Source organism: Hyla sarda, chromosome 1, assembly GCF_029499605.1.
Source record: "Hyla sarda isolate aHylSar1 chromosome 1, aHylSar1.hap1, whole genome shotgun sequence".
Classification (NCBI taxonomy): Eukaryota; Metazoa; Chordata; class Amphibia; order Anura; family Hylidae; genus Hyla; species Hyla sarda.
The window spans coordinates 604,849,343-604,864,614 of NC_079189.1; the positions used below are offsets into that span (position 1 = coordinate 604,849,343).

At 45.1% G+C, this 15,272-nt stretch overlaps 3 protein-coding genes across 7 annotated transcripts in view; 1 reads left to right on the forward strand and 2 right to left on the reverse strand.

Moving 5' to 3' along the window:
• The window catches only part of LOC130295939 (zinc finger protein 160-like), a 115,581-nt gene that overhangs the window by 97,313 nt on the left and 2,996 nt on the right, over window positions 1-15,272 (reverse strand). Inside the window, exons 4-5 of the mRNA XM_056547326.1 lie at window positions 14,414-14,540; window positions 14,184-14,315 (exon numbers count right to left, since the gene is read on the reverse strand). The gene's annotated coding sequence lies outside the window, so the exon portion shown is untranslated. The remainder of the gene's footprint in view (window positions 1-14,183; window positions 14,316-14,413; window positions 14,541-15,272) is intronic.
• The window catches only part of LOC130296555 (oocyte zinc finger protein XlCOF6-like), a 121,419-nt gene that overhangs the window by 26,180 nt on the left and 79,967 nt on the right, over window positions 1-15,272 (forward strand). The gene's annotated exons all lie outside the window — the stretch shown is intronic.
• LOC130297260 (gastrula zinc finger protein XlCGF17.1-like) lies at window positions 2,489-14,166 on the reverse strand. Of its 5 annotated transcripts, XM_056549540.1 has the most exons (4): window positions 13,720-13,834; window positions 13,092-13,159; window positions 10,844-10,961; window positions 2,489-3,991 (listed from the first exon to the last, which is right to left on the reverse strand). In XM_056549540.1, exons 3-4 carry the CDS (start codon window positions 10,902-10,904, stop codon window positions 2,982-2,984), a joined length of 1,071 nt encoding a protein of 356 aa, XP_056405515.1. In that variant the 5' UTR covers window positions 10,905-10,961; window positions 13,092-13,159; window positions 13,720-13,834; the 3' UTR covers window positions 2,489-2,981. The 5 variants fall into 5 exon arrangements, with proteins under 5 accessions (XP_056405515.1, XP_056405522.1, XP_056405532.1 ...); XM_056549547.1 differs by lacking the exon at window positions 13,092-13,159; XM_056549557.1 differs by lacking the exon at window positions 13,720-13,834 and having other exon boundaries at window positions 13,092-13,403.

Genomic DNA, 15,272 nt, shown 5'->3' on the forward strand with positions numbered 1-15,272 from the left:
AAACATAAAGTGGACATATTGTATATGTGAACCCCAAAAAAATGTATTTTGAATATCCATTTTCCTTACAAGCAGAGAGCTTCAAAGTTAGAAAAATGAAAAATTTTCAATTTTTTCATCAAATTTGGGGATTTTTCACCAAGAAAGGATGCAAGTTACCACAAAAATTTACCACTACCATAAAGTAGAATATGTCACGAAAAAACAATCTCGGAATCAGAATGATAACTAAAAGCATTCCAGAGTTATTAATGTTTAAAGTGACAGTGGTCAGATGTGCAAAAAACGTCCGAGTCCTTAAGGTGAAAAAGGGCTCAGTCCTTAAGGGGTTAATAAGAGGTTTTACCCAGAGTCATGTGATGTGTAGTTGGTTACAAAAAAAACAACATTACCCAATAGGGTAAAGGAACTTCAATCTAGAAAAAAAAAAAAAAAACCTGGGCCATAGCCCGGGGTAAAACACCCCTAAAAATTTACTTTTATTGAATTTTTTTTTTTTTTTTTTTTAAGTAATCATACCCTAAAGAACAATATAAAACCAATCTGTAATGTAACACATATGAGATACAGGGTTCACGCCCTGTTGTCAATAGGTGAGCGGTACTGCACCTCTATGTGAGGTTAAAACATATCTGTCATATCTGACAACAGGGCGTGAACCCTGTATCTCATGTGTTACATTACAGATACTCTTTCACAGTATGGGTTTTATATTGTTCTTTAGGGTATAATAAAAGAGTCCAATAAGTGTTATATTTTAGGGGTAGGAACAAGAGGGATATTTTTTATGCCAGTCTACGGCCCAGGGGTTTGGTGTAGTTGGTTCGAAGGGGGCGGAGAAATTTTGATATCATGAAGTTCTCTTCCAGAGTGATATATCTTTTATATGTATAATATCTGTATATAGCTGTTGTTATATTGTGATATAGTTGCTGACTTCTGATTTAACTTCTGGTAATGCTTTATTACTGTCTTGATCTATACTCATATCTTAAAGGGGTACTCCAGTGAAAACCTTTTTTCTTTTAAATCAACTGGTGGCAGAAAGTTAAACATATTTGTAAATTACTTCTATTAAAAAATCTTAATCCTTCCTGTACTTATTAGCTGCTGAATACTACAGAGGAAATTCTTTTCTTTTTGGAATGCTCTCTGATGACATCACGAGCACAGTTCTCTCTGCTGACGTTATTATAATAATAATAACACTTTATTTATTGTTGTCCTTAGTGGGATTTGAACCCAAGTCCCCAGCAAGGCAGCAGTGCTAACCACTGAGCCACCATGCTGCCCTTAGCATGCATCTGCTATGCATGGTTGCTAAAATGGACAGAGATGTCAGCAGAGAGCACTGTGCTCGTGATGTCATCAGTGTTCCAAAAAGAAAGGAATTTCCTCTGTAGCATTCAGCAGCTAATAAGTACTGGAAGGATTAAGATTTTTTAATAGAAGTAATTTACAAATATGTTTAACTTTCTGCCACCAGTTGATTTAAAAGAAAAAAGGTTTTCACCGGAGTACCCCTTTAAAGGGGTAGTCAAGTGGTGAAAAATTATCCCCTATCCTAAGGATAGAGGATAAGTTTGAGATCGCAGGGGGTCCAACCGCTGGGGCCCCCGCAATCTCTCTGTACAGGGCCCTGGCTCGCTAGTCAGCGCGTGGTGACCACCACACGAAGCGGCGGCTGACACGCCCCCTCAATACAACTCTATGGTAGAGCCGGAGATTGCCGAAGGCAGCACTCCGGCTCTGCCATAGTTAGATTGAGGGGGCGTGTCAGCTGTCGCTTCATGGGGTGGTCAACACCTGCCGGGGCCCCGTACAGGAGATCGCGGGGGGCCCCAGTGGTCGGACCCCCATGATCTGAAATTTATCCCCTATACTTAGGATAGGATTACTCTAATAATTCTTCTTTATTTGGCCATATACTATATAAAAATATTTAAAAGCGGCCATCATACACACACATAGAAAGGTGCATCTTGGCCGTGATATAAACCTTACACAAACAACAAATGCTGCACAGCAACAAGATACTAGAGACAATATAAACATACAATCGGTGACATTTATATCATCACTGCAATAGAACAAACCAAAGTGTAGGCACAAATACCATGTAATAATGCAGTCGATAGATAAAACAAGGACTTAAAGGGGTTAACCAGGAATCGAAAAACAGATCTTTCAAAAACTGCTCCCCACCTGTCTCCAGGCTGTGTGTGGTATTACAACTTGCTTCCATTCACTTCAATGGAACTGAGCTGCAGAACTACACCCAACCTGGAGACAGACAGGGAATGGGTTTTGAAAGAAATTAGCTCTGTCTTTTGATTCCTGGATAACCCCTTTAACCCTGTGCGGCTTAATTAACAAAATATTTTTTTTTATAGTTCGGACATTTAGGCATGCAGCGATACCATATATGTTTATTTTTATTTAAACTTTTAAAAAAATAAATAAATAAAAATGGGAAAAGGGGGGTGATTCAAACTTTTATTAGGGAAGGGGTTAAATGATCATTATTAACTTTTTTTTTTTTTGCAATGTTATAGCCCACATAGGGGACTATAACATTGCACACACTGATTTCCTACACTGATCACTGCTATGCCATAGCATAGCACTGATAAGTGTTATCGCCACTTGACTGCTCCTGCCTGGATCTCAGGCACGGAGCAGTCATTCGGCGATCAGACGCCGATGAGGCAGGTAAGGGACCCTTCTCATGGCTTCCCACCATCGTGTTGCAAGAAGGTGATGCATCTCCTGAACCACCAATGAAGAGGCACAGTACTGTGTACTGTGCTCTCAGCCTTCTTTATACATCCTTAATAAATGGATAGGGGATAAGTCATGAATGGAGAGGGCATGGTGTGACGTCTCCAGTCCCCGAAATCCAGCGTTTCCAAGACTGAAGCAGCACCCAGCCCCCGAAATCAAACATCTTATCCCCTCTCCCTTTCCTTACATATTGCATATTAAAATGGCTTCTCCTCTCTGTGAGTTTTTTGATGTAAAACAAGATTAGATGTTTTAGTAAAACATTTCCCACATTCTAGACATGGAAATGGCTTATCTCCTGTGTGAGTTCTTTGATGTAAAACAAGATTAGATTTTTGACTAAAACATTTCCCACATTCTGAGCATGAAAATGGCCTCTCCCCCGTATGAGTTTTTTGATGATCAACAAGAGTTGATTTTTTTGTAAAACATTTCCCACATTCTAGACATGGAAATGGCTTTTCTCCTGTGTGAGTTCTTTGATGTTCAACAAGAGTTGATTTTTTAGTAAAAGATTTCCCACATTCTAGACATGGAAATGGCTTATCTCCTGTGTGAGTTTTTTGATGTTCAACAAGAGTCGATTTTTTAGTAAAACATTTCCCACATTCTGGGCATAAAAATGGCTTCTCCCCTGTGTGAATTCTCTGATGTTTGACAAGACCTGATTTTAGAGTAAAACATTTCCCACATTCTGGACATGAAAATGGTTTCTCCCCTGTGTGAATTCTCTGATGTTTAACTAGAAGTGAATTTTTAGTAAAACATTTTCCACATTCAGGGCATGGAAATTGCTTCTCTTCTATGTGAGTAATTTGATGTTCAATAATAAGTGATGAATGAGTAAAACATTTCCCCCAATTTGAACAAGAATATGGCTTTACCCAAGTGTGGGTTCTTTGATCTCCAATAAGACTTGCTTTACCAGTAAAACATTTCCCACATTCTGAACATGAAAATAGCTTCTCCCCTGTATGATTTTTTTGGTGTCCAAAACCCCATCTGTGGCTTTTATTTTGCATAACAGCCTGTGATGGATCAGTAGACAGGACGGGTATAACAGGATGAGATGAGAGATCTTGGCTGTGAAGGGCTGAGGGTGTATCTGGGATAATGGAATGTTCTTCATATGTATCTTGTGTGATATCATCATCTGCTTTATAATATGAAGATATAAGATTCTCCTCTGATCTCCCGGTACAGTCATCTGCCAAGGATAAAACTCATTTTAGAGAAATATTTTAGCAATTCTGCATATAAATATAGTCTATTATTAGGTTACTCTCCAGAGGTTCTTTTCCATAAAAGAGAAAAATGTTGAGAACTCGGGACCCATAGAAGGAGCTTTACTGGCAGAAGGGCCAGGGACGGATGGGATAAAACACCAATCTGTCAAAACTACGCAAGCAGTGTACCAACCAACGTACTGTGTAAACGTGCCTTTTTTGGATTTTCTACAATAGGAGCGCACCTTTCTCTTTTTTCTTTCCTACAGCATTAACAATAGAAGTGGATACAAAAGAGAAGGGATATAACAGTCTTAAATCTACTTTAAAACTGCCACAAAACCTGCATGTGTAGTTCCAGCCTTAAAGGGGTACTCCGCCCCTGGCATCTTATCCCCTACCCAAAGGATAGGGGATAAGATGTTAGATTGCCGCGGTCCCGCTGCTGGGGACCCCGGGGATCGCCGCTGCGGCACTGCGCTATCATTACAGCACAGAGCGAGTTCGCTCTGTGCGTAATGACGGGCGATACAGGGGTCGGAGCAGCGTGACGTCATGGCCCCGCCCCTCATGACATCACGGCCCGTCCCCTTAATGCAAGTCTATGGCAGGGGGCGTGACGACCGCCACGCCCCCTCCCATAGACTTGTATTGACGGGGGCGTGCCGTGACATCACGAGGGGCGGAACCATGACGTAACGATGCTCCGGCCCCTGTATTGCCCGTCATTACGTGCAGAGCGAACTCACTCTGTGCAGTAATGATAGCGGGGTGCTGCAGTAGCGGGACCCCGGCGATCTGACATCTTATCCCCTATCCTTTGGATAGGGGATTAGATGTCTAGGGGCGGAGTACCCCTTTAAAGGGATACTCCGGGGAACTAAACCCATAGCCCATCCTTTTTCCTCTCATTAACCTATTCGTTAAAATATCATTCATTATCTATTTAGAGCAGTTTAGCATCCTTGTCACCTACATGCATGAAGTGAGGGAATGACATCATCCAGCCATCCACTCTTTCTCTGTCCAAATCCCTCTCTAAGAGCAGCCCCCACCCTCCTGAGACCCACAGACCATGTGGTTTCTGCCCTGCACTACTGAGTCATGCTCTCTTTAGTGCTGAGAACTGGGAGGTGTGTGCAGCCTCAGCCAATAAACCTCTCTCTGCTGCTCAGAGCAGGACGGTGGGGGCTGCTCTCAGAGAGTGACCTGGCTGGCTCAGCAGAACTGCAATGATTGCTGGGAGATGTAGGCAAGGGGAGAGAAGGATAACAAAAAATATCAAGCAGCCAAAAGGGACCACAGGAGGCATGCATATCAGGCAGGATACTTAACAGGGAATATACCAAGGTAGTGTGTTGGCTCTGGAGAATATACTGAAACCCTGTGGAGGCAAAAAACAACCCCACTCGTGCCAGAGAGGGTGAGCCAACCTGCCACATACGGAGATGGTGCCCACAGAGGACTCTGAACGCTGATCAGTCGGCCCTACTTGTGGTCCCCAGCAGCCATTATTTACTCCATACAACGGAGAAGATAAGAGGTGTTAACTCACGTTTTGTTTGAAGTATTTTAACCCCTTAAGGACTGAGCCCTTTTTCACCTTAAGCACTGAGAACTTTTTAGCACATCTGACCACTGTCACTTTATGGACTAATAACTCTGGGATGCTTTTACCGATTATTCTGATTCCGAGATTGTTTTTTTTATGACATATTCTACTTAAACACAGTGGTACGTTTTCTCCGTTACTTGCATCCTTTCTTGGTGAAAAATCCCAAAGTTTCATGAACATTTAGCATTTTTCTATCTTTGAAACTCTCTGCTTGTAAGGAAAATGAATATTCCAAATAAATTATATATTGATTCACATATGCAATATGTTTACTTTATGTTTGCATCATAAAGTTGACATGTTTTTACTTTTGGAAGACACCAGAGGGCTTCAAAGTTCAGCAGCAATTTTCCAATTTTTCACAAAATTTTCTAAATCGGAATTTTTCAGGGACCAGTTCAGTTTTGAAGTGGATTTGAGGGGTCTTCATATTAGAAATACCCCATAAATGACCCCATTATAAAAACTGCACCCCCCAAAGTATTCAAAATGACATTCAGAAAGTGTGTTAACCCTTTAGGTGTTTCATAGGAATAGCAGCAAAGTGAAGGAGAAAATTCAAAATCTTCATTTTTTACACTCGCATGTTCTTGTAGACCCAGTTTTTGAAATTTTACAAGGGGTAAAAGGAAAAAAGGCCCCCCAAAATTTGTAACCCAATTTCTCTTGAGAAAGGAAATACCTCATATGTGGATGTAAGGTGCTCTGTGGGTGTACTAGAGGGCTCAGAAGGGAAGGAGCGACAATGGGATTTTGGAGAGTAAGGAAGCCCCTATGGTGCCAGAACAGCAAAAATAAAAAAAAAACAACATGGCATACTATTTTGGAAACTACACCCCTCAAAGAACATAATAGGGGTCCAGTAAACCTTAACACCCCACAGGTGTTTGGCCACTTTTCGTTAAAGTCAGATGTGTAAATGATATATATATATATATATATTTTTTTTTTTTTTCACAAAAATGCTGGTTTTCCCCCAAATTTTACATTTTTGCAAGGGGTAATAGGAGAAAATGCCACCCAAAATGTGTAACCCTTATCTCTTCTGAGTATGGAAATACCCCATGTGTGGACGTCAAGTGCTCTGCAGGCGAGCTACAATGCTCAGAAGAGAAGAAGTCACATTTGGCTTTTGGAAAGCAAATTTTGCTGAACTGGTTATGGGGGGCATGTCGCATTTAGGAAGCCCCTATGGTGCCAGAACAGCAAAAAAAAAAAACACATGGCATACCATTTTTTGAAACTACACCCCTCAAGGCACGTAACAAGGGATACAGTGATCTTCATTTTTTACACTCGCATGTTCTTGTAAACCTAGTTTTTGAATTTTTACAAGGGGTAAAAGGAGAGAAATCTTCCTAAAATTTGTAACCCAATTTCTCTCGAGTAAGCACATACCGTATTTATCGGCGTATAACACGCACTTTTTAGGCTAAAATTTTTAGCCTAAAGTCTATGTGCGTGTTATATGCCGATACACCCCCAGGAAAGGCAGGGGGAGAGGCCGTCGCTGCCCGCTTCTCTCCCTCTGCCTTTCCTGGGGTCTAGAGCCCTGCTGACGGCCCTTCTCTCCCCCTAGCTATCGGCGCCGCTGCCCGTTCTGTCCCCCTGACTATTGGTGCCGGCGCCCCACTGCCGGCGCCGATAGCCAGGGGGAGAGAAGCGGCGCCGACAGCCAGGGGGAGAGAAGGGGCAGCGGCACCCATTGCCGGCGCCGCTGCCCCGTTGCCTCCCCCCATCCCCGGTGACATAATTACCTGGGTCGGGTCCACGCTGCTGCAGGCCTCCGGCGTGCGTCCCCTGCGTCGTTGCTATGCACGGCGCGGCGCACTGACGTCATGCGCCGCGCCGTGCAGCGCATAGCAACGACGCAGGGGACGCACGCCGGAGGCCTGCAGCAGCGCCGACCCGACCCAGGTAATTATGCCACCGGGGATGGGGGAGGCAACGGGGCAGCGGCGCCGGCAATGGGTGCCGCTGCCCCTTCTCTCCCCCTGGCTGTCGGTGCCGCTTCTCTCCCCCTGGCTAATCGGCACCGGCAATGGGGCACCGATAGTCAGGGGGACAGAACGGGCAGCGGCGCCGATAGCTAGGGGGAGAGAAGGGCCGGCAGCAGGGCTCTAGACCCCAGGAAAGGCAGGGGGAGAGAAGCGGGCAGCAACGGCCTCTCTTCCCCTGCCTTTCCTGGGGGTATATCGGGGTATACACGCGCACACACGCACCCTCATTTTACCATGGATATTTGGGTAAAAAACTTTTTTTACCCAAATATCCTTGGTAAAATGAGGGTGCGTGTTATAGGCCGGTGCGTGGTATACCCCGATAAATACGGTACCTCATATGTGTATGTCAAGTGTTCGGCGGGCGCAGTAGAGGGCTCAGAAGGGAAGGAGCGACAGTGGGATTTTGGAGAGTGAGTTTTCTGAAATGGTTTTTGGGGCATTTCGCATTTAGGAAGCCCCTATGGTGCCAGTACAGCAAAAATAAATAAATAACACATGGCATACTATTTTGGAAACTACACCACTAAAGGAACGTAACAAGGGGTACAGTGAGCCTTAACACCCCCCAGGTGTTTGAAAAATTTCCGCTAAAGTTGGACGTGAAAATGAAAAATTTGATTTTTTCACTAAAATGCTGGTGTTACCCCAAATTTTTCATTTTACAAAATTTATAACCCCATTTCTTCTGAGTATGGAAATAACCCATATGTGGATATAAAGTGCTCTGCGGGCAAACTACAATGCTCAGAAGAGAAGGAGCACTTGGTGAGAGAATTTGGTTGGAATAGAAGTCGGGGGCCATGTGCGTTTACAAAGCCCCCATGGTGCCAGAACAGTGGACCCCCCCCCCACATGTGACCCCATTTTGGAAACTACACCCCTCACAGAATTTAATAAGGGGTGCAATGATCATGTACACCCCACTGGCATTTGACAGATCTTTGGAACAGTGGGCTGTGCAGATGAAAAATGAAATATTTCATTTTCACGGACCACTGTTCCAAAAATCTGTCAGACACCTGTGGGGCGTAAATGCTCACTGCACGCCTTATTACATTACGCGAGGAGTGTAGTTTCCAAAATGGGTCACATGTGTGTGGGAGGGTCCATTGTTCTGGCACTATGGGGGCTTTGTAAAGACACATGGCTTTCAATTTCGGACACATTCTCTCTCCAAAAGCCCAATGGTTCTCCTTCTCTTCTAAACATTGTAGTTCGCCCGCAGAGCACTTTACATCCACATATGGGGTATGTTCTTACTCAGAAGAAATGGGGCTACAAATTTTGGGGGGCTTTTTTTTCCTATTCTCCCTTGTGAAAGTTAAATATTTAGGGTAGCACCAGCATTTTAGTGAAATTTTTTTTTTTTTTTTCATTTTCACATCCAACTTTAACGAAAATTTGTCAAACACCTGTGGGGTGTAAATGCTCACTATAACCCTTGTTACATTACGTGAGGGGTGTAGTTTCCAAAATGGGGTCACGTGTGGGTATTTATTGTTTTGCGTTTATGTCAGAACCGCTGAAGTTTTTTTTTTTAATTATGGGGGTGACTGTGTAGGGGCATGTGTATATGTAGCGTTTTACTTTTTATTTTGTGTAGTGTAGTGTAGTGTTTTTAGGATACATTCACACGGGAGGGTTTACAGTGAGTTTCTTGCTGGGAGTTTGAGCTGCGGCGGAAAATTTGCCGCATCTCAAACTTGCAGCAGAAAACTTGCTGTAAACCCTCCAGTGTGAATTTCCCCTTCACATTCACATGGGGGGGGGGGGGGGGGGGGTGCAACAGCTGGAGACACATTGGTTGCAAAACACTAAGAGTTTGTTACTTAACTCAGTGTTTCGCAACCAGTGTGCCTCCAGCTGTTACAAAACTCTCTCAGTGCATGCTGGGAGTCTCTCAGTGCATGCTGGGAGTTGTATTTTTGCAACAGCTGGAGGCACACTGGTTGCGATTCACTGAGTTAAGATACAAACTCTGTTTCACAAACAATGTGTCTCCAGATGTTACAAAACTGCAACCATCAGCATGCATTGACAGCCGAAGAGCATGCTGAGAGTTGTAGTTTTACAACAGCTCGAGGCACACTGCTACAACTCCCAGCATGCCCTTTGGTAGTCTGTGCATGTTGGGAGTTGTAGTCATGCAACAGCTGGATGCACACTTTTTCATAGAAAAAATGTGCCTCCAGCTGTTTCATAACTACAATCCCCAGCATGCATAGACTACCTAAGGGCATCCTGGTAGTTGTAGTTGGAACTCCAGTTGTTGCAAAACTACAACTACCAGCATGCCCTTTGGCTTTGCATGCTGAGAGTTGTTGCTAAGCAACAGCAGGAGGTAAACAAACCTCACCTCCTGCTGTATCCTGCCGCCGGGAATGCTGCCGCTGCTGCCACCAATCCTGCTGCTCCTGTCATCGCCACAGCACCAGAGGGGACCCCCGCCGGACCAGGGCAGGTAAGAAACCCCCGCCAGCACCGATCTCCGCTCCAATCGCCATCCCAATCACCGCCCAGCAGGGTCGTGATTGGTCGGTCGTTCCGACTGATCAATCACATGATTGTGAGGCGGCACCCGTGCCACCTCACTCCTATGGGTAAGGGTGAATGGGGCTGTCTCGAACAGCCCCATTAACCCCTTTTTTTAGGGTCACTGGGTCACCAATCGCCGGTCTGAATGGACTGGCGATTTGCAGTGGTCCCTCATATGGAGAGGTCTCAGGACACTCTGGGCGATATGCTGGGATGGCTGCCGATAGATATCAGCAGTCATCCCGTTCCGATCACCGCGTCCGTAGACACGGTGATCCAGGAAAGCTGCGCCGTAAATGTACGGTGCTGTGCGCTAAGTACTTCTTAGCAGCCCCGTACATTTACGTCTCATGTCCTTGAGGGGTTAAGAGAACTCTTCATTATACAAAAAGATTATCACTATAAATACTTCAATACGGATTACTGGCACATTCTGACACAGGGTCCAACATATAAGTATATATTTAAAATATATACCGTTTAGTCTTTAACTTTTATTGGTGTGTTTTTCAAACCATTTATGGTTTAAAATTTTAAGTTATGTTTTTTATCATTTTATTATGTATATATATATATATATTTTTTTACGTTAAATAAACTCATATAGCCTTGAGGACTGTGACCTGGTTTGTTTTGTTTTGCTTTTATCTCCCTGGGTATAGGAGTTTTTACACAGTTACCTAAGTTATAGGAAGGTTGAGTGAGCTGCACCCAACAATCTAATGGAATCTTCTCCATCATTTTCTTACACAGCTCAGGTAGTCATTCCTGGACTCTGGCATTTCTCCGCAGCTCCATCTGTGAAGGAATGGTAAATGATGCTCTATGGCTTACGTAGCTGCATGGTTACCTACCTGCCCCACTCCTCACCTCTACAGGGCACTGTTGTCCACACTTGCTCATCTCATGAATGAATTGTTTAAAGGGGTATTCCGGGCAAAAACATCTTATCCCCTATCCAATGGATAGGGGATAAGATGTCTGATCGCGGGGGGGCCCGTTGCTGGGACCCCCCTCAATCTCCCTGCAGCACCCACATTCTATGCGGGGCTGCGTCTCCAGTTTCGGAAACCTCCGGGTTTCCGGGACTGGGGAAGTGACCCCTTGCCCCCTCCATTCACGTCTATGGGAGGGGGGGGGGGGGGTGACGGCCTGCAGCTCCGCTCCCCGGCACCCACTCACATCTATCTCACCCGTTAGCTATTACAGGACTATAACTCCCAGCATGCCCTTACAGTGAAGACATGCTGGGAGTTATAGTTACAACAGCTAGCGGCCAGGTGATAGATGCATCGGGTGACTGGGGAGTGGAGCCGGCCAGCAGGAATATGAAATTACAGCACTGTAATTTCATATTTCCCGGGCAGGCCTGTGATTGGTCCAGACCTCCTGGCCAATCACAGCTGCCAGAGGGAAATGTGAAGTTACAGTGCCAGAGGGAAATGTGAAGTTACAGTGCCAGAGGGAAATGTGAAGTTACAGTGCCAGAGGGAAATGTGAAGTTACAGTGCCAGAGGGAAATGTGAAGTTACAGTGCCAGAGGGAAATGTGAAGTTACAGTGCCAGAGGGAAATGTGAAGTTACAGTGCCAGAGGGAAATGTGAAGTTACAGTGCCAGAGGGAATTGTGAAGTTACAGTGCCAGAGGGAAATGTGAAGTTACAGTGCCAGAGGGAAATGTGAAGTTACAGTGCCAGAGGGAAATGTGAAGTTACAGTGCCAGAGGGAAATGTGAAGTTACAGTGCCAGAGGGAAATGTGAAGTTACAGTGCCAGAGGGAAATGTGAAGTTACAGTGCCAGAGGGAAATGTGAAGTTACAGTGCCAGAGGGAAATGTGAAGTTACAGTGCCAGAGGGAAATGTGAAGTTACAGTGCCAGAGGGAAATGTGAAGTTACAGTGCCAGAGGGAAATGTGAAGTTACAGTGCCAGAGGGAAATGTGAAGTTACAGTGCCAGAGGGAAATGTGACGTTACAGTGCCAGAGGGAAATGTGACGTTACAGTGCCAGAGGGAAATGTGAAGTTACAGTGCCAGAGGGAAATGTGAAGTTACAGTGCCGTAACTTAATTTTCCCTGCTGGGAAGGCAGGGAGCAGAGCACAAGCCGCCCGCTTCCCTGGCCTCCTTGTCACCCGCCCGCGCATCTCCTGCACAAGCCGCACGACTACAACTCCCAGCATGTCCTTACGGCAAGGGCATGCTGGGAGTTGTGGTGGTGTGGCGCGGGTGGCAGGAGATGTGCGAGCAGATGACAATAAATGTACTAACCTATTTTCTGTGTTTTTTTTCTTCTAATTTCAGATCCGTGTATCCTGTGGACTACTTGGGATTCGATGGACTAGTACGACGACCATCTTTTTTTTTGTTGAATGTTAATAAAATGGTTAACGAGGGCTTGTGGGGGAGTGTTGTTTAAAATAATTTTTTTTTAAACGTGTTGTGTTTTAAAAAAAATGTTTATTTACTTTACAGGCTTAGTAATGAAAGCTGTCTTATAGACTGAGTCCATTACTAAGCTGGGGCTTAGTGTTAGCCCCAAAATAGCTATCGCTAACCCCCCAATTATTAACCGGTTTTGGGGCTAACGCTAAGCCCCGGATTAGTAATGGACTTTCCCCAACTGCATGTTCTAAAGTGATTTATTGTTTTTTCCTTATGTGAGCCAAATTTATCAACCCCCTGTGATAGTATGATAAATATGTCACACATAAGCAAAACTAAAGCAAGAAAAATGCCTACAGAACTCTCTTACCAAAGCAACGATGATAAATGTCCTTCTATATGTCCTGGGGCCTTTGTTAGGCCGGAGATTTACAGTGTCAAGGACAGAAGACAAGTGTCACAGGGGACCATATCACCATCCATTGTGGATCCGGTAGGTTAGTGCAGCTGGTGAGCCCAAATCCTGATGCTGGACCTAGTGTTTTACCTGGAGCAGGACCGGATCCATAGATGATCTTGGAGAGGATCTCTATGTGCAGTCACCTCCCTCAGGTCCTGACTATACATAACACAGGGGATCACTGGGGGCTGAAGGGTTAATGTAATGTATCTCTAAGGAGGAGCCTCCCCTGAAGAAACCTCTGAATTCCCTCTGTAAATCCATTATTACATACCTGGGGTAACACCTCCTGGAATTATTACATACCTGGGGTAACACCTCCTGGAATTATTACATACCTGGGGTAACACCTCCTGAAATTCTTACATACCTGGGGTAACACCTCCTGGAATTCTTACATACCTGGGGTAACACCTCCTGGAATTCTTACATACCTGGGGTAACGGAATTCTTACATACCTGGGGTAACACCTCCTGGAATTATTACATACCTGGGGTAACACCTCCTGGAATTATTACATACCGGGGGTAACACCTCCTGGAATTATTACATATCTGGGGTAACACCTCCTGGAATTATTACATACCTGGGGTAACACCTCCTGGAATTATTACATACCTGGGGTAACACCTCCTGGAATTCTTACATACCTGGGGTAACACCTCCTGGAATTATTACATACCTGGGGTAACACCTCCTGGAATTATTACATACCTGGGGTAACACCTCCTGGAATTTCCTCCTTCACTTCCCTCATACACGGGTGATGGCCCCTCATCCTCTCTTCTTCATCCTCCACTTTATTATTAGTCAGATCTCCCCCCTGATGTGACATATAGAACAATTCACTACAATACAGCAGACAGGAGGAGCAACAGAGACCCCCAAAATCTACCCCCACATCTATGACTGCAGGACCCCCCTATAGAGATGTGGGATAGGATCAGCCTCAGCTACCTGATGCTTCTTTGGGACATTTCCCTCTGGACAGTCCGGGGAATACAGAGGGCGGGGACACCTCTCGGGTGGATATCTATCCATTACTCTATCTGTAGGGAACACACAGGGAATGAATACAGATTATTTACATGTGATGATCAGATGATGGGTGGAGGATCTACGGGAATTCACAAAGCAGACTTTTATGTCACAAACAATGAAAGTCTCCCCCTCCTTACACTGATCGAACATGAAATCCGTCTCCTCTTCCGATTCCTCTTTAACCTTAATATTAATTAGACTTTCTGGACAGTCCTGGGAATAAAGAGAACGGGGACACCTCTCGGGTGAATATCTATCCATGACTCCATCTGTAGGGAACACACAGGGAATGAATACATCACCTGCTGGATAGATTTCTATGTTACTAGGTGATGACAGTGATATCCATATATATGTCTCTTCTTACCTGCTGATGTGAGGGGCTGCTGATCCTCCATCATCACCTGATCCTTGTACTGATCCTTGTGTCCTTCTACATACTCCCACTCCTCCATGGAGAAATAGACCGCCACGTCCTGACACCTTATAGGAACCTGACACACAATGATACAGTCATCACCCCGACCCCTCCAGTGGTGTTACTGTATAATGTCCCAGCATTCCCAGCAGGGTCACCTCTCCAGTCATCACCAGACCCCTCCATTACTGTATAATGTCCCAGCATTCCCAGCAGTGTCACCTCTCCAGTCATCACCAGACCCCTCCATTACTGTATAATGTCCCAGCATTCCCAGCAGTGTCACCTCTCCAGTCATCACCAGACCCCTCCATTACTGTATAATGTCCCAGCATTCCCAGCAGTGTCACCTCTCCAGTCATCACCAGACTCCTCCATTACTGTATAATGTCCCAGCATTCCCAGCAGTGTCACCTCTCCAGTCATCACCAGACCCCTCCATTACTGTATAATGTCCCAGCATTCCCAGCAGTGTCACCTCTCCAGTCATCACCAGACCCCTCCATTACTGTATAATGTCCCAGCATTCCCAGCAGTGTCACCTCTCCAGTCATCACCAGACCCCTCCATTACTGTATAATGTCCCAGCAGGGTCACCTCTCCAGTCATCACCAGACCCCTCCATTACTGTATAATGTCCCAGCAGTGTCACCTCTCCAGTCATCACCAGACCCCTCCATTACTGTGTAATGTCCCAGCATTCCCAGCAGTGTCACCTCTCCAGTCATCACCAGACCCCTCCATTACTGTATAATGTCCCAGCATTCCCAGCAGTGTCACCTCTCCAGTCATCACCAGACCCCTCCAT